The 23,668-nt window shown below is 33.3% G+C and overlaps 1 protein-coding gene across 4 annotated transcripts; it reads left to right on the top strand.

Annotated features, from left to right (window-relative positions):
* Nucleotides 1-322: 322 nt before the first annotated feature.
* On the top strand, nucleotides 323-22,105 carry LOC105785352 (insulin-degrading enzyme-like 1, peroxisomal). Of its 4 annotated transcripts, none has more exons than XM_012611409.2 (26): nucleotides 323-606; nucleotides 705-780; nucleotides 1,220-1,287; nucleotides 2,008-2,099; nucleotides 2,191-2,264; nucleotides 2,353-2,396; nucleotides 3,357-3,408; nucleotides 5,209-5,331; nucleotides 5,448-5,560; nucleotides 5,718-5,880; nucleotides 7,099-7,191; nucleotides 7,361-7,446; nucleotides 8,306-8,392; nucleotides 14,609-14,712; nucleotides 15,154-15,256; nucleotides 15,385-15,480; nucleotides 15,568-15,757; nucleotides 15,940-16,001; nucleotides 16,882-16,986; nucleotides 19,088-19,289; nucleotides 19,408-19,616; nucleotides 20,694-20,818; nucleotides 20,899-20,950; nucleotides 21,028-21,114; nucleotides 21,383-21,505; nucleotides 21,653-22,105. In XM_012611409.2, exons 1-26 carry the CDS (start codon nucleotides 484-486, stop codon nucleotides 21,878-21,880), a joined length of 2,880 nt encoding a protein of 959 aa, XP_012466863.1. In that variant the 5' UTR covers nucleotides 323-483; the 3' UTR covers nucleotides 21,881-22,105. The 4 variants fall into 4 exon arrangements, with proteins under 4 accessions (XP_012466863.1, XP_012466864.1, XP_052488821.1 ...); XM_012611410.2 differs by having other exon boundaries at nucleotides 324-606; nucleotides 21,383-21,545; nucleotides 21,653-21,800; XM_052632861.1 differs by lacking the exon at nucleotides 21,383-21,505 and having other exon boundaries at nucleotides 324-606.
* The last annotated feature ends 1,563 nt before the right edge of the window (nucleotides 22,106-23,668 follow it).

Below are 23,668 nucleotides of genomic sequence, written 5' to 3'. Positions count from 1 at the left end.
TAATAACAAGGAAATATATAAAAGCATAAATAAAATTTTGGTTGAAAGGGAAAATAATAAATTTATAGGTGCTAATGCGTATATTCAAATATTAACATTTATAATTAATTTATATTTTAAATAAAAATAATCTTTATAATAATGAGAAATTATTTAATGGATTATTAGTCTACTCAATTAAAAAAAGACACCTCATCTTTTATTTGAAAGTTTAATATAAATGTACATATAATAAAAAAAATAATGTAAATATTTCTCTACAATAATATATTTTATTAAAGTCAACTTTAGTGAAGCAAAGACAAGATAAAGAAGTCAAGAAACAATTTATTTTAAATTTCCCCGGAAAGTATGGAAAGAAACTACGAACCTTCCTCTTCCTCTCTTTATAAACGTCTTATCCGGCACGGAAGTAGCAGATTAATAACTCAATCTTCTCTTCCGCTTTCCATAACCAAACATAGATAAGCAGTGAACTGAGAAATGACGGTCGGGAGAGAAGATGTGGAGATTTTAAAGCCCAGAATTGACAAAAGAGAGTATCGAAGGATCGTCCTTAGAAATTCCCTTCAAGTTCTTCTTATCAGCGATCCCGACACCGACAAGGCAAATTAATCTTCCAATTCCTTCTTGACTTTCATTTCATTACTAAACCCGTTACTATTATGAACCTTTCTTAATTTCTCTGTTTTTTTATGTTACAGTGTGCTGCTTCTATGAATGTGGGTGTCGGTTCCTTTTGTGACCCTGTCGGCCTCGATGGCCTCGCCCACTTTCTTGGTATTGCTTATTTTTTTAATCTGTTTATTTTATCTTCTTTTTGTATTTGTGAACTGTCTGGATTTTTTGTGTTCCTTCTTTCTATACTTTTAATTTAACAGTGTGTGACTTAAGTAATTCTGTTCCTCATAGTGTTATTAAATAATTTGAACGGGCTAAAATTTTGTAATCTGTAATTCTGTATATCTCACCAAAATTCTTTTCGCCAGTAAAAGTAAGCTTATTAATTCTGGGTTCAACTTTCTTTATCGTAAATAATTCAAAATGATCATATTGATTTTATGATTATTTTTGGTGGTGTTACTGTTATTGTTTCTGTGCATTGATTTAATTGTTGACATAACTCTGGTCCAGCAATTGAACAAGAATTGCATGGTAGTGGGATAGTTATGATTTCTACTTGGTTTCTTTATGTTTAACATGTTGTCCTTCCTTGCAGAGCACATGCTGTTTTATGCTAGTGAGAAGTATCCCTTGGAAGATAGCTACTCAAAGTATATAACAGAGGTATTGCTATTTTTAAATGCAGTAAGGTCATCTATTGATGCGTGCATGCAGTTTTAATGGTTACTTTTAATCAAGTTAAAGTTCCTCATGTTTTTATTACTAACTTGCTATATAAGTAAGCAGGAATTGTAAGGAAAGGCAACAAAAAAAGGAAAAAGAAAAAACCCACGTTTGAGCGGGGTTAAGGTTCTTAGTATCTCTAGTATTGCTTACTAAGTGCATAGTCACTTGCATCACACCTAAATAGTCATGCCATTACAATTACTATGCCTTTTCTGAGGCCAGGTATTTGGATCAGTTATTGGGCTGTTATTGATATATAAAACCATATAATAGATAAACAAATCAAAATATGTTTTAGTGATACAAACCTTTTAAACTATAAAAGTATCAATATTATTTTCGAAGCATAAATAAAAGGGGTGATTACAAATTCTTGGTATTTTCTTTTTACCAAAATAATTCAATAATATTATAATTACAGAAATACACACATAATAGATAAGCAATCTTAATCTTAAAACCAATTGAACATCAAATTTGAAAGGATTCATGTAAGATCTATGTGATCTAAAACTAATTAATTGTTAGCTAACTTTGAATAAAATTGACTTCAAAATTTGTAAAGGAATGCCATAAAGCAATAGGCTTATAGTACTTGTTTTCAGATAATATTCCTTTGATTTAAAATTTACTTAGTTTTATTTTCCTGATTTACAGCATGGAGGCAGCAGAAATGCCTTCACAGATTATGAGATGACCAACTATTTTTTTGATGTCAACACTGATTGCTTTGAAGAGGCTTTGGACCGGTAGATGTTGTTTATGCAGTCTTTCTTTAGCTGTTATTTTCATCTTGTTCTTTTAATATATATGAGACTGGGTGTTTTCCTTGCTCTTTAGGTTTGCACAGTTCTTCATTAAGCCATTGATGTCCGCTGATGCTACCATGAGGGAAATTAAAGCTGTTGATTCCGGTTAGCTCTCTGGTTCTTGGTTTACTTTACACATGGATTTCCTGTATTTTTATCTATAATTAATCAACACTATTCTTTCTCTTTCTAGAGAACAAGAAAAATTTACTGTCTGATGCATGGAGAATGAACCAGGTATTATATTCTTATTTTTGAATCACCATTTGTCTTCTGGAAGTTTGCAAGATCCCAGCTCTGACTATTTAAAATGTTAGTCCTTTTTTGCTGGAAGAAATGGAGCCTGGAATTGATCCCCCATTCCTCAATTGCTTCTTTAATATTTTGTGATTTCTGTCCCGTCGATGCTTTTTATGGTGTTCATTCTTATCACATTTGCTTTAATGATTAAAATCAAAGCCCAAAAAATATAGTCTTAGGAACGTCTTGTAATGTTTTCCATCAATTACCATTGAAAATTCCATATTCTTTATGTGCTTGTCAAGTTTAGATTGTCATTTACTACTAATTTGGTGTTTGGCTGGAATTCACAGTGAAACAAGTCACTTACTAACATGATTGATTCCTCAAAGTGGTGAACTGAGCTTATGTTTGGAAGTGTTCTTTCATCCTTTGATATTGATAGATGAAGATGATTGGATATACCCTTTCATTAAGGGCTATTCATCAATTGGTTCCTCTGTTCCTGTTGAGGGTTTATGGCATGCATGGTTATTGTGGTTTCAGTGCTACTTTAACAGAAGATATTTGTGATTATTAAACACAATGGGTTGCAGTTCGTATTTGAGCAATTTTTTGTGACTCTGAATGCAATCTAGTCATCTCAAGTGGTTCGTTCATGCTATTAAAATTGGTTAAGAATTGATAATTGTTGGAAAAATTAGCACAGTTTTGAAACTTCCCAATCTTTATGTTTCTTGAAAATAAATGAGAATTATTGGGGTTCTTGCTTTTAGTTGAGTAGAAGAAAATTTATGGATTATGGGCATTGATGGTGATAAAATTGATTCAAAACTTATATTTGGTATTAGTTTGCACTTACTACTAAATCTGTCCCATTTGAGTTCATGTTAATATTCTTCAATGGTGAAGTTTTAGATGTATTCTTAACTGGTTTTAATTTTTCCTTCTATGCAGCTTCAGAAACATCTAAGCTTGGAAAGTCATCCATTTCATAAATTCAGCACAGGTTAAAAACCTTTCCTAGTTGATCTTCCTTCTTCCCTTTACCTCTTCTCTCTTCCCTCTTCTGTTAAGTTGAATTCATTGCCTAAGCAGGTTATAGGGCATACTTTCTGCTTTATAGTCAATCAATCAACCTAGTGATATTGGATATATATGAAAGTTTTCGAGAAACTATTCAATGAAACTATTGTATCTTTATTAAGTAAAGAACTGGCTTTAAATAGAAAAAGACTCACAACATAACTGGGAAAATAGTTCCCTAGTGAACCACTAAAAAATAAAAGAAGTCTTCCTAAAAAATCCCAACTGATTATTCTGAGATTATCTACCCAAATATCTTAAAAATTATCCCAAAATATATGGCAGTTCAGCACATATTTCAATACCCTCCCTCAAGTTGGTGCATATATATCAATCATGCTCAACTTGCTTATAAGGAAATCAAAATTTGTCTTAAAGAGCCCTTTAGTGAGTATGTCAGCAATTTGTTGTTTTGAAGGAACAAATGGCATGCATACTTGGCCTTCTTCAATCTGTGCCTATCAATCCCAACATGTTTAGTTTTTTCATGCTGGACTAAGTTGTGAGCAATGCTAATGGCAACTTTGCTATCATAGTACAACTTCATTGGTGAAGTTATTGGTTTCCTTTTTAACCATTTGAAAAATTTACTGTCTGATGTATGAAGAATGGACCAGTTACTGTCTGATTCAAAAGTTTAGATTAATGGCTAACTTCATGGACTACGATCATTCGAGGTAATTCTTGCCATTCAGCTTGTGAGATGTCAGCTGAAAAGAGAGGTGAGATGCTTCTATCCCTTGAGTCATTGCACTTTCAGTAGTTGTTCCTACAGCAGAGCTTTCTACCTCAGTTTTGGTTGGTGGATCTCTCATCTCCAGTGAAGTTGTTTTAACCATGCTGTTACTGGAGATTTAACCTAGATCTGATACCATGAAAGTTTTCGAGAAACTATTCAATGAAACTATTGTATCTTTATTACGTAAAGAACTAACTTTAAATATAAAAAGACTCACAACATAACTAGGAAAATAGTTCCTTATTCTAGTGAACTACTAAAAGATAAAGAAGTCTTCCTAAAAAATCCCAACTGATTATTCTGAGATTATCTACCCAAATATCTTAAAAATTATCCGAAATTATTTTAGCACATATTTCGAAAAAATATTTCTTTTTGGATCATTTCAAATTTTGAGGGAGGGGGATGGATTGCCGAGTTTTGAACCCTGGCCATAGGTACCAATAACAACAACCTTGCCACTACAACTGTAGCTTTGTTGGCTAGTGATATTGGATAGTAATTACCAAAAACTGAATGAAGCTGATGATGTTTAATTTAGCATTTCTACAATTTTTTTTGTAATTTTGCCAAGACTTCTGTCTGAATGTCTTTGATTCTAAGATACTTATTCCCCTTTTAGACAGATACTAATATCTTCTTACTCTTATCTGGACTTGGAGTGCTCAATTTAATTTCTATATTTCCATTCCGAATATTCTCATTTTCAGTATTCCTTCAATAAGCAAGGATTGGTTCTTGAACTGGATCTTAATTTGGAGATACATATGCATCTGTTTCTTTCTCACATAATTTATTGGTTTTCTCTATTTTCTTCTTTTATTCTACTGGGTGTGTCTGAATTATATTTTCCTGAAATCTATCACCATTTGCTGCTCCTCCTTTTGGCATCTTCTTTTGTGTGTTTTGAACTTGTAAAGAAAGAATTGGCATTGCTTTATAACTCTATATTAATATGCTTATCAGTAACTTGTTCATGTATAGGGAATTGGGATACTTTATATGTTAGACCAAAAGCAAAGGGAGTAGACACAAGGCAAGAACTCCTTAAATTCTATGAAGACAAATATTCAGCCAACCTCATGCATCTGGTTGTTTATTCAAAAGGTTGGTAACTAATTTTCCAGTAATTTAAGGGCTCTGGCATTGGTAAGAAGAAAACAAGCTATTGCTATATTTTTTTGAATCAACAAAATTATCATCTCTTTGTTCTGTAATTTCAGAAAGCCTTGATAAAATTCAATGTCTGGTGGAGGACAAGTTCCAGGAAATTCAAAACTCTGATAGAAGCCATTTCCAGTTTCCTGGTCAGCCTTGCACATCAGAACACCTTCAGGTATATGGTGCTGTTATGTTGCCTATGCATCGTTATCTTATGTTTGTCACAGTGTTGAGCAAAGAAAGCAGTACTCTTCTGCAAGGTTCAATGTTCTAAGAGGTACTTTTTTTTTTTCTGGTTTCTTTTCTGTTCGTTTTTTCTCTTCAATTCGCAGATTCTTGTCAGAGCTGTTCCAGTAAAACAAGGCCACAAATTAAGGATTGTATGGCCAATTACTCCCAGCATTCTTCATTACAAAGACGGGCCATGCAAGTATCTTGGTCATCTCATTGGCCATAAAGGAGAAGGATCTTTATTTTATGTCTTGAAAAGATTAGGTAGGTTGCACATGTCATTATAAGCTTTAGATAATCCAATTTGGAATATCTCAAAATTCGTGCCTCCCTAACATTTAGGATGCGTCCTCTAAAAATCCAGGTTAAATGCAGACATGTTTTGCTTTTGGTTCAAATATACAAAAGATACCAGTCCATGCATATGCATTATATGGGTAAAGTAGATAAGAATAGAACAATATGAAATATGAAAGAATTTGAGGCGTCTTAAAATGTGAAAGAGAGAAGTTGGTCTGACGGAGTACATGCATGTAAATGGGTTATGGACTCTGACCCTACTTCATAGGAAAAGTAAATCACAAATGGTCTTACTAGTACAATTTCCTTTTTCATATTATGATTGGGTTTTCATCAATTCACTGGTGTCACTGCATTCATTACACTGAACTCAATCATGGGCTTTGTTATTAGTCTAGACTGGCCTTTTGATCTTATATCTATACGACAAATTTTATCGGAGTATTTGTTTATCTTTTGTTTTTTCCTAAAAGTAATGTGCTTCCTTACTTAAATATTTAGTTTATTCCATATGCTTCACTTCTCTTTTGTGGTTCCTTTGATCTCTTTTTTATTGTAAGAGCTATTTCTCTTCTTTCATTGCATTTAATGCAATTGACAGCACTTTTTAACTTTTCATGGAAGTGGAAATACAAGTTGAAGTTTTGCATAGTATGTTGCTGCATTTTGAATCCAGTTGTTATTCATACTGCATAAATCTTTTGGAGATCTCGTCAAACTATAGTTTTGGTTGGTATTAAGTATTTTCCTAATCTGTTCTGTGTCAAATTGGGATTTGTTTAACTTGAATTCTTCAATAAGTTTCTTAAAATTTAAGTATCCTTTAGGTATGCAGTTATTGTGCGAAGACCATGATATGTGTACATTGCACTAGGATATGTTTTTGTTGGCCATTGCTTGGTATTTGGTTATTGCAGCTTAGGAGAGCGGAATCATTAAATGACTTAGCAGCATTAGCTCAAGTTTGAATGTGCAGACATGCACAAATAGGCATCATGCAGAAACCCCCGCCCCCCCTTTTGTTTCCATTTTCCCCTCTATTTTGTCCTTTTATGAGGAATGCATACATAACGTCTATTTGCATATACATATTTATTTATTTATGTCTAAGGACATCATATGTCATAATTATGTGTTTATATTTAGTGAATTTTGTACATGCATATGTATGGAACTTTGTAGGATGGGCTACTGGATTGTCTGCTGGTGAAGGTGTTTGCACTTCAGAGTTTTCTTTCTTCAAAGTAGTAATTGGTCTTACTGATGCTGGCCAGGGTTAGTTTTTATTTTTTAACATCCTCTCTTATATCATATGGTGTTTGATATGCTTTTAATCATTGGAGTCTTCTTTAATGGTAAAGATTACAAAGGCTTGTAAAGTTTGTGTGGGAAAAAATGATGTCTTTTACTTGACTAATATTGTTTTCCGTTGAGTAAATTTCAGATCGCATGCAAGATGTAATCGGGTTACTATTTAGATATATTCAGCTGTTGCAGGAATCTGGTGTTTGTAAATGGATATTTGATGAGGTATGCATATATTATACTTAAAATATAATTCTTTTAGGAGTTATTTTACCATTCATTGCAACTGTTTATCATCACTTGAATATGTCTTTGTTGCTTGCATATGTGATCATATGTCTGTTTTAACTTACCCACGGACTGCTTTTTGATTGATAGCATACTGCAGTTCATTAGATCTTGTGAAAACAAATGTCTGGATTTGTAACTTTGGGCTTGTGTATAACCTCTTTAGGGGAAATATTGCTCTCTTAGAGTTAACTCTTTTGGCAGGGGGAAAAAAAGAAGATTAGGATTTATTTTGTCCTTAAGTTTTTTGGCTTATGGGAATTATTTTAAAATATGGGTAAGGATAAGGGTTGATGATGGAAAGGAATGTGACTAAGGCTACAAAGAAGAAAGTTATTTACAGTTCAGAGGCAGAGGTTTTATGCTGTGAACAGTATGAGAGAGTGGGTTTTTTTTTTATTATATAAAATAATATACAGGATCAGATTTTTTTTTATTTTGGGGGGCGGGGGGGAGAGAACTTCTATTGCAGATTCTTTATCAGTCAAAAATCAGTTGATTACCCTATGATTAATGGTTAATATTTGTGTAATAGAATTGAAAATTTTCATGTTTATCATTTTGAAACTCTCCGTGGGGCTCTTTTTCCCCCTTTGTTTGAAACATAAGAACAAGTGTAAGACGACTTGATCAGCTTTCATATCTATAGGCGCATCGGTCAAGGTGGTGTCTGTATTCATGTTGAGATTTTGCTCAATGTGTCAATTTATTTTATGTGCATCAATGGTTTGATTTTAGTGGTGGCCTGTATGTCTTTATATTAATGATTCTAAGATATTTTAGTTTGTGAATGAAGCTATCAGCTATTTGCGAGACAGGATTTCACTATAAGGACAAAATCTCTCCTATGTACTATGTTCTAAATATTTCATCAAACATGCAGGTAATTCAATTACATCCCTTTCACCTCTTTTTCTCCCCCCATTTATTGCTTTGTTTAAGGGCTTTTCCGTTAGCGTTTTGATGTCATTTTCACTTATAGTTATGTATTCTTTTGTATCATGCCATAGTTTTATGAAAAGACCTATCAAAATTAGAATATTTCCACTTGGGAGACTAGCTGACTAAAGCTACCTTGGTTTTGCTACTTTAATTAAAATAAACGGAAAGAAAGGATTATTTTGTATATTTGATGACATGAAATAAAACACGTTTTACATGTTTTGTTATATATTTGATGTGTAATAGAGGTATCAGAGGCAACTCAATGTCTTGAATAGTAATAGTTACTTTAATTGTTTGAATGGCTTTTACCACTTGATGTTAATGAAACTTGGAATAACCATCATCTAATAATATCACAGCTTTCTATTTTATGTACCACTTACAAAATTGAATTGAAGAGTCTATTGCAACTTGAAGTGGTCGCATGTTAAATCCAAATCTATTCACGAGGACTATGTTTAATCCACAACATACACATTTGAGGTACATGTGAGAATAGATGTTTAGCGTGGAAGTAGAGGAATTAGGAAGAACACAATGGAAACAAACACCACAAGATACTGAGATTTTATTAAAAGTTTCATAGGACTGAAGCGATTGCAGTATTTAAATTTTGGTCTATGAATTAAACCATTTTTATCCTTCAAAAGAAGAATATGGCTGTGGGAAAGAATGAAATGGAAGAGACAAGACAGATAGGCTGATAAAAATGTACCCCAAAAAACTTGAAAATTCAGCTTATGGAAATTCAAAATGATGTTTAGTCGTCTTTTTCTGGTAAAAACAGATTAATAAATTGGCTCAAAAAATCTCAACTGACTATTCCAAGATTATCTACCCAAATAATTTACAAATTATCCCAAAATATATGGGAGTTCAGCACATATTTCGATACAATCCAAAGGAAAAATTTTAATCCATCATTCCATCTTCTCTCTTCATGTCATTCCTACCAAGCAAAACCAAATAACTGTTCTTGAATGTCCTAATTTGTATGGAGTTTTGAAGGGTTTTTCTATGAAAAAGAGCCGTCTAACTAAGAGATTTCTTAAATGTGTGTTTCACCATGGTTAATATCTCTCTGGCCCTGAAGGTGCATAATATGTATAGTTAGGTTTTACCATGCTCTTGGAGAGATATATGCTTAACTCTTCTAGCTAAAAGGAGTTGGCTATTTTTCCATGGAAGAGAGTGTTTTTATTGTTGTATCTTTTTGCAAAATATACTGGATATTCAAGGTTATTATATGTTTATGCTGATTTGGAACAACTTTTCCTTATGATAGAGGATGTTGGTCTTCCCTTAGAAGAAGTGTAATGCAATTAGTGATTAACCTAGAAGCAATTATGGGAATATAAAGGTAGCCAATTAAAATTATTTGATGGGCGCTCCTGAGGTTCTGTATGTGTGAATACTATTTGTTCCATTTTGTGCATCTGTGAAACCTGGTACTGAATGATTGTTTTAAAAGCAATATCTTTTTAGAGCTTTCTTTAAGGAAAATTGCCGGTCATTTAACTAGCATGTATTTAGTGTTGAAATATGTATATATTTTAAATTTATTTAGGTAGATGAATCTTATTTAGGTAGATAAGTTTTGTTCATATTCTAGGAATATTTTATTTTATCTTTTAGTAGTTTATTAGAATAAGGGATAAATTTTTTTATTAAAAGTTCTCTTGAAAACTTTCATGGCATCTGAGCTAGGTTAAATCTCTAGTAACATCATGGTTAAAACAGTCTTCGGTAGAGATAAGAGATTCAGCAATAAAATAGAGGAAGAAAGTTCTACCGTTGAAACAACTATCGAGAGTACAATGACTCAAGGGACAGAGGCGTCTCACTTTTCTTTTTAGCTGACATCTCACAAGCTGAATGACAAGAATTATCTGGAATGGTTGCAGTCTGTAAAATTAGCAATTGATGGGCTCGGCAAGCTAGGTCATTTAATTGGAGAAGTCAAGTAACCATAGGCGGGCGATCCAAAGATGAGCAAGTGAAGGTCAGAAAATTCTATGATAATTGCGTGGTTTTTAATTCCATGGAAGCATCCATAGGTAGACTTTTCTTTTTCTCCCGACTGCTAAAGACGTTTGGGACCCTGTGAAAGACACTTATTCAGATTTGGAAAATGCTTCACAGATCTTTAAGTTAAAAATAAAACTTTGGAAAGCTAGGCAAGGGGAAAAGGACGTTACTTTTTATTATAATGAGATAATGTCTCTTTGGCAAGAACTGGATCAGTGTTATAATGATGAATGAGAGTGTCCCGGAGATGGTGTAAAAGCTATGAAAAAAGAAGAGAATGAACGAGTTTATTTGTTTCTGGCTGGTTTAAATAAAGAATTTGGTGAAGTGAGATCTCGGATCTTAGGGAAAAAACTGCTTCCAAAATTTTGTGAGATTTTTTCTGAGGTTAGAAGAGAGGAGACAATGAGAAAAGTAATGTCAAGGCCAGGGTTTGGAGCTAGTGATCACATGACTAGTAGCCATTTTCTTTTTTCAACTTTCACACATTGTGGAGGAAACAAAGAGATGAAAGTAGCAGATGGGTCGTTCTCAGCAATAGCTGGAAAAGGCACTGTTAAAATTTCATCTTCCTTGGTTTTACATGATGTTTTACATTTGCCAAATCCAGCTTGTAATCTCATATCGGTCAATAAATTATCCCAGTCCTCGAATTGTCATGTTATATTTGATTCCTCTAGACATGATCTCTGGGAGGATGATTGGCAATGCTAAAAAATTTGGTGGAATTTACTTTCTTGACGGTGACTATCTAAGTCAACCAACAACTACTTTATGTTTAAATTCTGTTTCTGATTTTGATAAGGTTATGATTTGGCATTATAGGCTTGGACATCCTAATTTTTACGATTTAAGATATTTGTTACCTAATCTATTTAAAAATAAAAGTCCTTCATATCACTGTGAATTTTGTGAATTGGCTAAAATCATCGGTCATTCTTTCCACCTCAAAAATATAAAGCCTCCAAATTTTTTTCGTTAATTCATAGTGATGTTTGGGGACTTTCAAGAGTCAACTTTTTCAGGAAAACGTTGGTTTGTCACATTTATTGATGATCACACTTGTATTTGTTGGGTGTTTTTATTAAAAGATAAGTCTGAAGTTAAAAATGCGTTTCAGTCTTTTTATGCTATGGTGAAAAAACAATTTGGTGTGAAAATAGAAATATTTCGGAGTGACAATGGTGGAGAATTTTTTAGTGACCAATTAGGTGTTTTCTTAAGCAAACATGGAATAGTCCATCAAAGTTCTTATACAAATACACCACAACTAAATGGGATTGCAGAAAGAAAAAACTGATATCTTATACAAATACACCACAACTAAATGGGATTACAGAAAGAAAAAACTGACATCTTTTGGAAGTAACTAGAGTCTTGATGTTCACTAGTCAGGTAACACGTTATCTTTGGGGCGAAACCTTGTTAACAGCTACATATCTTATTAATAAAATGCCCAGTAAAACTCTAAACTATAGAAATCCTTTTCGTCTCTTTAAAGATTAACTTTCCTAACTCTAAATTGATCACAGATTTATCCCTCCGAGTTTTTGGGTGTAGTGTTTTTGTTCATCTTCAAAACCAAGGTAAACTAGATCCTAGAGCAAAAAAATGTCTTTTTTAGCTATGCTTCTAATAAAAAGGATTACAAATGTTATGATCCAATTGATAGGAAGATTATTGTTACCATGGATGTTACATTTGTTGAAACGCAATCTTATTTTGATTCTAATCTTTAAGGAGGGAATTATAGTAAGGAAGATTCTATAATTGATCAAGAAAAGACTAGGAATATACAACATAGGGATTCTAATAATGGGGAAGGCGAATTTATGATTAACACAGAAATTAATGATGTTAATGTTGTTAATAAAAAGGAGTATGAAGGTGTAGAGTCTGATCATGAGAACAAAGAAAAACAAAGGAGTTCATTTTTTACTTAAGAAGAAATTGAAATCAAGAAAGTGGAATCCACCAGATTCATCACCAAGAACCGAATCCGCAAGACCTTGTCAAAAGTCCAAGTAAAGCTCATAATCCAACTAGTAAATTTTCTGATTTAGATATTTCAATTGTTAAAAGAAAAGGTGTTAGAAATATTGTCAAATATCCCATGTCTAACTATGTATCCTATAAAGCCTTGTCTTCGGCATTCTCAGCCTTTTTTTTTGTCTTGATACTGTGAAAATACCTAAAAATGTGAAAGATGTTTTATAGGTTCCTGAGTGGAAGGAGGCTATTTTAGAGGAGATGTGCGCTTTCGAAAAAACAGGTACATGGTAAACAATGGAATTACTTGTAGGAAAATAGTGGGTTATAAATGGGTGTTCACAACCAAATTCAAACCAGATGGATCTTTAGATAGATTCAAAGCCCGGTTGGTGGTTAAAGGGTACACTCAAACATACGGGATAGATTATCTGGAAACATTTGCTCTAGTAGCCAAATTAAATTCCGTTAGAGTTCTTTTATCAATTGCTGTTAATCTTGATTGGTCTTTACAGCAGCTAGATGTGAAGAATGCTTCTTAATTGGGAAACTTGAAGAAGAAGTTTACATGGATCCTTTTCCAGGTTTTGAAGAAAAATTTGGAACTCGAGGATGTAAACTCAAGAAATCTTTGTATGGTCTAAAGCAGTCTCCTCAAGCTTGGTTTGAATGGCTCACTCAAGTTGTTAAAAAATAAGGTTACTCTCAAGGACAAGCTGATCACACAATGTTCTATCGACATTCACAAAAAGGTAGAATAGCAGTTATTATAGTTTATGTCGATGACATCATTCTTACAGGAGATGATGTGAATGAAATAAGGCGCCTCAACGAGCATCTAGCATTGGAGTTTGAGATCAAAGACTTGGGTCCTTTGAAATACTTTCTTGGAATGGAAGTTGCTCGATCAAAGAAGGGTCTTGTGGTCTCTTAGAAAAAATATGTGATTGATCTTTTAAAAGAGGCTGGGAGGAGTGGTTGCCGCCCAGCTGACACACCAGTTGATCCAAATGTAAAATTCGAAAATAAAAAATGTTGATTAGTTGATAAAGGGTAGTACCAAAGATTAGTTGGTAAGTTAATTTACTTATCACATACAAGGCCAGACATAACTTTTGCAGTGAGTTTAGTGAGTTAATTTATGCATTCCCCAATGGAGGAACATGAAGAAGCAGTGTTTCGAATTCTAAGTTATTTGAAAAGTTTACTTGGAAATGGCATATTCTTCAAGAAATCCGAACAAAGAGGAATTGAAGCTTATACAGATGCAGATTGGGCATGCTCAATAATAGATAGAAGATCTACATCAGGATATTAAACATTTGTTTGGGGAAACCTTGTGACTTGGCGAAGCAAAAAATAAAGTGTTATAGCAAGAAGTAGTGCAGAGGTTGAGTTTAGATCAATGGCTCAAGGAATTTGTGAAGTGATGTGGTTAAAAAAAATTATGGAAGAGCTGAGGAAACTAATAACTTCACCAATGAAGTTGTACTGTGATAGCAAAGTTGCCATTAGTATTGCTTTCAACCCAGTCCAGCATGACAGAATTAAACATATTGAGATTGATAGACACTTTATCAAGGATAAGATTGAAGAAGGCCAAGTGTGCATGCCGTTTGTTCCTTCAAAACAACAAATTGTTGACATACTCACCAAAGGGCTCTCTAAGACAAATTTTGATTTTCTTGTAAGCAAGTTGGGCATGATTGATATATATGCACCAACTTGAGGTAGGGTGTTGAAATATGTATATATTTTAAATTTATTTAGGTAGATAAGTTTTATTAATATTCTAGGAATATTTTATTTTATCTTTTAGTAGTTTATTAGAATAAGGGAATTATTTTTGCTTATGTTTTAGTAGTTTATTAGAATAAGGGAATTATTTTCCCAATTAGGATTAGGACTCTTTTCTCTATTTAAGTTCAGTTCTTTAGTTAATAAAAAATAGAATAGTTTTATTAAAAGCTTTCTTGAAAACTTTCATTTAGCTTTGACCTTTAGGACTTACTTTAGATTGTCATTCTATGTCTTAATTTCCCTCATCTAAGTTGTTCACTCTGTTAGTGCATTTCCTTCGATACTGATGATCTCATGTTGATGCTTTGATTCTGATATTTTGAAAAGTGATTTTCAGAGATATCCTGAAAAAGATTGGTTGGTTGGATCATCATTGCCTTCGGATTTCAATCCAACCACCATACAGAAGATACTAAATGAGCTTTCTCCGGAGAGTGTTAGGTACATGTTTGAGTAAGGTTAAATTGTAAGATTTCAAGTATTCAATTGTCCCATTAGAGACAGATGTATTTACCTTCATTTTAATGAAAGTATATGTCTAATTGATTTGTTTGGCCCTCCATTTGAAATTCTTATAAATTTTCAAAAAACAATCTAGCTCTATCATTAGCTTGTGGCTTTTGCTTAACATTGGCATTCAAAATTTCTGTTCTATGTTTTTTGAATTATATTATACATGTTACTAAATAAACGGGTTGCCAAGTTACCAAATGCACATGCCTTAAGTCATTGGAGCTCTCCCTAAACAGAATTGCTATTAATCTTATTTATCTCATTACAAACAGTTTGCGGGAGCTATCTGGGAACGTTTTAGCACTAAAGAGAAGTTGTGGTTGTGCTCTGATACATTTTATTTCTGATAAACCTTTTTTTTTTTGACAGAATCTTTTGGGAGTCAAAGAAATTTGAAGGACTGACTGACAAGGTTGAGCCATGGTATGGTACTGCATATTCCATTGAGAAAGTTAGCCCCTCAACAATTCAGGTCTGTGGTCAGATCTTGCTGATGATATGTTTATAACATTTGTATAATATTTCATTGTCTATGGATGAACTAGTCTTTTGATTCTACTGGAAAAGAAAGGTGCTTTATCTATCTTTCTTTGACTGCAGGCATGGATGTCCTCAGCTCCTAATGAAAACCTGCATTTACCAGCACCTAATGTCTTTATACCAACAGACTTATCTATTAAGAATGCACAAGAGAAGGTTTGATGAGTCTTTCATTTGATTCTATTATAATCACCTTCTTTTTACAGATATTCTATCTTCTCATATGATTATCCTCTGGAACAGATCAAGCTTCCAGTTTCGTTAAGAAAGTCATCCTATTCAAAATTATGGTACAAGCCTGATACAGTGTTCTTTACTCCAAAGGCATATGTTAAGATAAACTTTGACTGCCCCCATGCTATCAACTCTCCCGAAACTGAGGTTCTTACAGATCTTTTTACACGGTTATTGATGGATTACTTGAATGAATATGGTATGATAAATGCTGATGATTTTTCTTTAGTGTTTTACTGTGATCTTTCTCCACAGTGGTTTAAATGTTCAAAGGCATAGTGTGTGATATGCAAAGCCTTTAATAATGACAGTAGATTGTTCTTATCATTTGAGTAGGATTATCTTCTTTACTAATTCTGAGTTTTGTCTTCCATGCTTCAGCTTATTATGCTCAAGTTGCTGGTCTTCGTTATCATGTAAGGTGCACAGATGGTGGTTTTCAGGTATTCTTTTTATTTTTATTTTCGTGGCATTAATGTGATTCCATATGATAACCTTTTTCCTTTGAACTAAATAGGAATTATCTATGGATAAGGTAATGAATTTTTATGACACATACATACCTATATTAAAAGCAATATTTCTTGAAATGGATAATATTATTTGTGAAGAATATTATTAGAGACAGGAATTAGATGTCTATCACAGAAATTTGGAGGTGGGGTTGCATATTTCATGGTTAAAAGCTCAATGTTGCTTGAGTTTGGCAAATTTTCTAAGGAGGGTTACTGGAGTCATTTTTACCTATGCCTGACCTGATTCCTATCTTGTCTGCATTGAATTGGTTGGTTGTGTTTGTTTAAAATTTAGTTTTGAACAAAATGATAATGATTACCTTCTAGTTTCAAACAATTATATTATTTTCTTCTTTTGGCAAAAAGCAAAAGATTTTCTGAATGCTAGAAGGTAACTGAGATCAATGGAGTACCAAATCAAGAAAACCCCAAATGCTGCTCTACTTTATTATCTCTTTGTTTGGTCAAGACCCTTCTTTGCTATTGCTCTTGGGAAGTTTACTGAAATGCATAACATGTATAATCTTTGGAGAATGTAAACAATTAACTTACACTGCCACACCTAAAATCCCACCTTACTCTTGTACCAATCTGTAGTTTGCCTTGTGTTCAAGTTAGATTGGAGCTAGAATTTACATGATATGGATGCTCAAAATACGTATTTACGTTGAAATGATCCTGGGGAAAAATTTTCTTTTGTGGTAAATATTTCTCTTTTTCTCTGTATGTATGTGTGCAACTTCCCAGTGGTGTATAGTATTCATCATTTCTTTAAGTCAATTAAATGGTATCATTTAATCACTTTCAGGTGACATTGGTTGGTTATAATCACAAATTGAGGATCTTGCTAGAAACCATAGTCGACAAAATTGCAAAATTTGAAGTGAAACCTGACAGGTTTTCAGTAATCAAGGTAATGACCAACAGGCAATATTAATTTTTATTTTCACTTGCCTTTTATTGTCAACATGCTGTTGTCTTTCTGTGCTCTTGTCCTTCATGTATGTCTTAGTCATTTGTTCCTTACTGATTTAAGTAAGAATAAAAAGTGTTATCGAAAATGAAGAGAAGAATATATATGAAAATAAGAAAAGAAAATATACTAATGAAAATTACTTGTATTTCATTTCTAGGGATAGTTTGCTTATATACAAGTTTACATAATCTAAATAAGAAATAAAATAAAATCTAATCCTAGAATTAAGCCTAAGAGTCTGTAACAAAAAGCAATGATTGTGACTTGTTAGCCTTAAGATTAAGGGTAATTATTTGGTACACTGGTGGTAGAAATTTTTAACTCCACATGCGGGGTTGAGATTTTTCCACATGTCCTGTTTATTTATTTTAAAATTTTTTAAATACAATTTAAAGATACGTGGTAAAATCACAACCCTGCTTGTAGAGTTAAAAAATTTCACCACCGGTGTACCAAATAATTATCCTAAGGTTAATTACATCTGATATTCAGATATTGCAACTTTTTGTTTCTCCTCCTTAAAATTGTCACTAACATCAAATTTAATTTAGGTCCATGTGAATGTATTTCTTGTTCCTCTCTTGAGTAATTCGTTATACATTTGTTTGATTTTCGTTAATGTTGGTCCTTTGTCATGTCGAGCTTATGAGAGTATAAAGCACACAATGAATAAATGCTGTGTTTATTGAGGAAAGCATGCGAGTTAACCAAATACTCATTAAAGATTGAACAAAAGATCAGTCCCAAAATTCAAAATGAAAGAATTCAAATTAAAAGGTAACTAATCTTTAAGACCAGGAACTAAATTAAATTTCAAATGAAAGAAATTCAAAATGCAAGAAGTTTAAAATAATTTAAATTATAAGTTCACCATTAGAGCTCACAATCATCCTAACATTTATATCTAGTGTAAATGTCCTGTGGCCATTCTGCAGTTTTTTCATCCATTCTGTCATCTTTTCACATTGTCGAGTCTAAATTTGATAGTCCAAAGAAGAATGTTTCTCCACAGTTTGGCTAAGTATTCCATATAGATAGCCATGTTTGAAGATGATTAAAAATTCAAGGCATCATTGATACACCAAAACCTAAAATCACCTCTAGAGCTTCAAAGTAAATTTCTGTTTTTTACAGCGTAGATGTTTCTTGGAATAATTTCTAACAAAAAAAAAAAAAAAGGAGCATGAAAGATGCCAAATTTTTGCATCATATGATGGTGCTTCAATTTCAAAAGCAATAGCTGACTGGAAATGTCTCCAGTTAACCCCTTATACGACATAGGCTTGATATATTCAAGAGCTGTTGGATTCATATGTCATCAGTTAAAAGGCAATAGCCAAGTAGTGTTGAGTAGCAGGGCAAGGGGCTATCTAACCTTCACAAGTCGCTCTCAATAAATTTATTTGTGTTAGGGTAGGTCTTTTTTTCCCTGACAAATAGAAAAGAACAGTTTAACTATGGATATTTATGTAAATTTCACAGCAACTAGTTGTGTAAAGGTAGCCACAACTTAGGCAATTGCCTGTCATCAAATGCAGTGCTTCTGTACCTTTGAAGGGAAGGTACCAGTGTCCTAAGGTCCTTTTTTTAGCTTTTACGTTGCTTTAGTACCTACGACCTCTGCTTTACAATAGAACATGCTTTAACTGTCAGCTTGTTTCAGTTCCAAAATCAAGAGCAGATGAAGATATGATCCATGTCATGGCACATTGGTCACCTTAATCATTTTCCTTCATATTTGTTAAAAAATGACAAGAAAAGAATACAGATTTTCGTGATCTTTAATGAAAATTCTGTTTGTCACTGTCTTCTCTCTGTCGAAATAAAATGTGTAAGAGTAGGCTCGTGACATGCAGTTAATGGTCAACTTGCTAACAGATGCTGTTCAATAGGATGCTAAATGTTTTTGTTAAACTTTTTTATTTGAGTTGAATCAATGGTCATTATTGGGGCATGTCGCTTATAAACACTTGTTTTCCTGTTAATACATTTCTAATAGCCTTTGTTCTGCCGTTGCACTCTGTTTGTTTTTTTGCAGGAAATGGCAATTAAAGACTATCAAAATTGGAAGTTCCAGCAGCCCTATGAACAGGCTAAGGACTATTTCTCACTAATACTAGAGGATCAATCATGGCCTTGGATGGAACAACTTGAAGTTTTGCCTTGTCTTAATGCAGAAGACCTTGCAAAATTTGCTCCAATCATGCTCTCACGGGCCTTTTTAGAGTGTTACATAGCAGGTTTGTCATATCTTTCTTCCCTCTCTACCTCAATTGCTTTTTGGTTGCATCTAGTCACACGTGCTTGGTTCTAAACATTGCCATCCTTTTGTTTTATTTTAATTTTTTTCTCCTCTAGGAAACATTGTACATGAGGAAGCAGTATCAATGATTCATCACGTTGAAGATGTGTTCTTTAAGGGTTCAAACGCTATATGCCAACCGCTGTTTCCATCCCAGATTCTAAGAAATAGAGTAGTTAAACTTGGAAAAGGCATGAATTACTGCTACAGTAAGGAAGGCCTCAATCCAAGTGATGAGAATTCTGCCTTAGTCCACTATATCCAGGTAATTGTGTTTGTCCAGAGAACGTAAATTTTTTTGTGAACCGCTGTTTCCATCCTAGATTCTAAGAAATAGAGTAGTTAAACTTGGAAAAGGCATGAATTACTGCTACAGTAAGGAAGGCCTTAATCCAAGTGATGAGAATTCTGCCTTAGTCCACAATATCCAGGTAATTGTGTTTGTCCGGAGAACATAAAATTTTTTTTGACCCTATTTTGATTTGCATTTTCATTCAGGACCACTTTATCACCCTTAGAGACAATAACGTCCGTTAAATTTTGAATCAATGCATAGCTCAAAAGTATCCAATTTATGCCATTTTCATTTAAGAAAATTTTTGCTGCTTGTTAAAGAATGTGTAATATTTGTATAGTAGATTTATAGGGATTAGATTTAATTAGATTTTGTTTTGTTTTCTTTCCTTTTAGAATAAGCCCTAGCATGTATATGTATGTACTATTTAATAGAATATAAACATAGAGTTCACAAAAAAAGTCATTTTCTTCTTCCTCCTTTAGTTCTATTATTTTGTTTCACTGCCAATTAATGGAGCTTTAGTTCAGACAACTATTACCTAGTACTGAAAGCATGTCTGTGACGTTTGGCATTTTCATGTTTATGAAGATAAATTTTATTGACCACTAGTTAGAATGTTGTATAACTCATTTATTCATCTCAACCTGTTACGTCTTAAAAACTTTTACAGAGACCCAAGTGCTAGATTCAAAAGTCGGAAATCTTGCATGTGTCTTTGTTGGCTCCTACAAGTATATGTTTGTTTTCTATGGAAACAACATTGATATTTTACAAAGTTTTGCATGATTATGTCGAGGATGATATGCATTAAGGCTATTATTGTGGGAAATATTTTTGGCAACTACTGCTGATTCTGGAATAAAATGGCCCACGAAACCCATCTCAGGGACAACCTGAAGGTCTTTCCATTAATTAGACACTAACGTGTTTATTTTTTTGCTTTATCTCTTTGTTAGTGTGTGTGTATGTGTCTTTTTGCTTGTGATGCATCTTGAGTATCTAGGCTTTATTTAGTTCTGACATGAATCACATGTGAATGGTCAGGTTCATCGGGATGATTTTAAACTGAATGTGAAGCTTCAGCTTGTTGCTCTTATTGCAGAGCAAGCTGCCTTCCATCAGCTTAGATCCGTTGAGCAGCTGGGATACATTACTCTCCTCAGGCTGAGGTATGAAAGAAAAAATTTTCTCCTTATTTTATTCTAGGATTGTCCGCCAAATGTTAAGGTCTTTAATTGTCTCTCATCAGGAATGATTCCGGTATCCATGGGTTGCAGTTCATTATCCAGTCTACAGTAAAGGTGAATAGCAGGTTCTTTCGTTTGTATATACCTCCTGCCTTATACCTTTAACTTAAGAACACAATTTCACTTAACAGGATCCTGGACATATTGATATCAGAGTTGAGGCATTCCTCAAAATGTTCGAGAGTAAACTGTATGAAATGACAAAGGATGACTTTAAGGTGAGATGGAGAATTCTTCTGCTGGAAGTAATTTCTTTTCTTTTTTCTTTTTATGGTTTTTATGGACTTTAACTTTTACCTGCACGACAATCTAGAGGTAATTTGTGAGGTGGTTTTATAGAGCACTAGTAGCCTTGTTAGAAAAACTTGGCTTTCATCACAAAGTTTTTTTGATTCAAGTTATCGATGTAATTTGTGAGGTGGTTTGTATGCATCTTTGGTTGGATTTGAATCAGAGCTTGTCATCTAATCGTAAATTCCTACACAGAGCAACGTAAATGCATTGATCAATATGAAGCTCGAGAAGCACAAGAATTTAAGCGAAGAATCTCAATTTTACTGGACTGAGATCATTAGTGGGGCTCCCAAATTTGATAGGAGGGAAGCCGAGGCATCTCAATCAATCTTGATATTTTTCTAAATATTTAAAGGCAACTCATTTAAGAAAACCCATCTACATGTTACTTTACTGTTAATCCGCAATGAATATTTTAGTTTGATATTAAATAGTTCATCTTTTACTATCTGTTTCCAACAGGTTGATGCATTAAAGAAACTTACACGACAAGAACTGATTTATTTCTTCGATGAAAATTTAAAAGTTGGCGCAACTCGAAAGAAAACACTTAGCGTGCGAGTGTACGGGAGCCAACATTTGGCCGAATACAACTCGCAGAAAAGTGAAGCAGTTCAGCCAAATACCGTCCAAATAGATGATATCTTTAGTTTTAGAAGATCTCGACCACTTTATGCTTCAGTTAGGTGAGGTGAGGCTTTGGTCTCCCTTGTTTATTAGGCAAGCTTGCCGTGGAGAAAAACAGAGATATTTTCCTGTTAGTTTTCATAAAATTGTTCTACATTGGAGAAAAACAGAGTATCCCTCTTGTCTGTGATTTGATGTGTTGTATCTTACTTATTCTCTTGGTTCAGAAACAGAAATGTTGTCACTCGAATATTCAACAAATTAATCCTATGTTACTTTATATATGCACATTTAAGTGAGGGCCCAATAGGGATGTGTGTTTTTTATGAGTTACGTTGTTCTATCATTAGATCAGATTTCAAATAGATGCAATACTTCCTATGCGTCATATGCATGGCATCGAATATAATAAAGGTTATTAAATGTGTTTAAAATTTTGGGTAAATTATACTTATGGTCATTTAATTATTAATAAGTTTACACTTTGATTGTTAAATTATAAAAAATTACAATTTGATCATTTAACTATTTAAAATTAATAATTAAAATTACCTTTTTGTTAACTTGCTAATAGACGTGAATCTGGGCGTCGGTATTGACCCATCAATCATCTCATCAAATACAACAATTACATGGAAATCTTTGGTTTTAGTATTTGTAACACACACAAGTGCAGGGTATTTTTGATGACATTGAAGTGACATGTGAGGGTATAGTTGATCTGCCACAAATTACACTATTATCATAATTTTAACTTGTTTAATAGTTAAATCAAAGTATCTTAGTATGTATTTAGGTTTTCATGCTTAAAGTAGTAATTTATGCTTTTTAATAGTTTTTATTATATTTTATATATCTAAATAATGTTACATGGTTTTGTAGCACAAATTGGAAGCTAAAGATGCATGTTCGGGCCAAAATTGACGCCTATATCGCGACACCAAGATAGAAGCAAAAATAAAGCTCTGGAACGAAACTGCCTTCGGTGTCACGACACGGCCCTTTGATGTCGTGACACAAGATCTAATGTTGCAAGACTGCAGGCCTGTGTTGCAACACCGCCCTTGCGCAACCCAAAAAGTCCCATGCAAGGGATAATTGCGTTTTTGAGGGAAATTAGGAATAGTTGTCCTAGTCAAACTCTAATGACTTCAAGGATAATTTAGGCACTTTAATATTCTAAGTTTAGCCTATATAAAGGCCATTGTAATAAGTTTAAACACACAATTTTAGGGAGACAAATTATTATTAGGTTTTTATTTTGTTATTAGTTTTACTTAGTTTATTTTATGTTCTTGTAATCAGAATATCCTATTCTAAAGTGAGACTTTCGCGAGGGGAGATTGTTCCAAAGCCACACTTTCACCATAAATCCATGAGCATCTTTTTTCATTTATTCTATTCTTTATATCTCTTTTTTTAACATTGTTTAATTGAATGATTGTGTAAAGATTAGAATCCATTTATACTTTATACATATCTCGCATGTTTCAACTGTTCTAATATTATTAATTGATTTGGATTGGTTAGATCTAGTTTAAACCTTAGGATTGATGAACCTAGAAAGTCATCTAGGTAGCAATTAATTCGAAATCGTTATTGCCTACCAAACATCACTTAGTAGATCAGTAGTTAGGGAAGGAAGAACTTAAACCCTAGGCTTGATGACCCTAGGAAGTCATTTAGGTGGGAATTAACCCGAAATTGGAATTGCCTATCTATAAAAACCTTACCCTACCTCGGTTTGTACTACATCATCGAGACGTAAGTAGTCTTATCGTCTAGTTAGGTTAGTAGAAGGTTGAGAAGCCCTACTACGTTAATTAGAAATCCACCATTCAGAACCCTACA

This window comes from Gossypium raimondii, chromosome 1 (assembly GCF_025698545.1).
Source record: "Gossypium raimondii isolate GPD5lz chromosome 1, ASM2569854v1, whole genome shotgun sequence".
Lineage (NCBI taxonomy): Eukaryota > Viridiplantae > Streptophyta > Magnoliopsida > Malvales > Malvaceae > Gossypium > Gossypium raimondii.
Note: the sequence above shows the minus strand (reverse complement) of the source record. Positions and strands in the feature narration are given on the sequence as shown.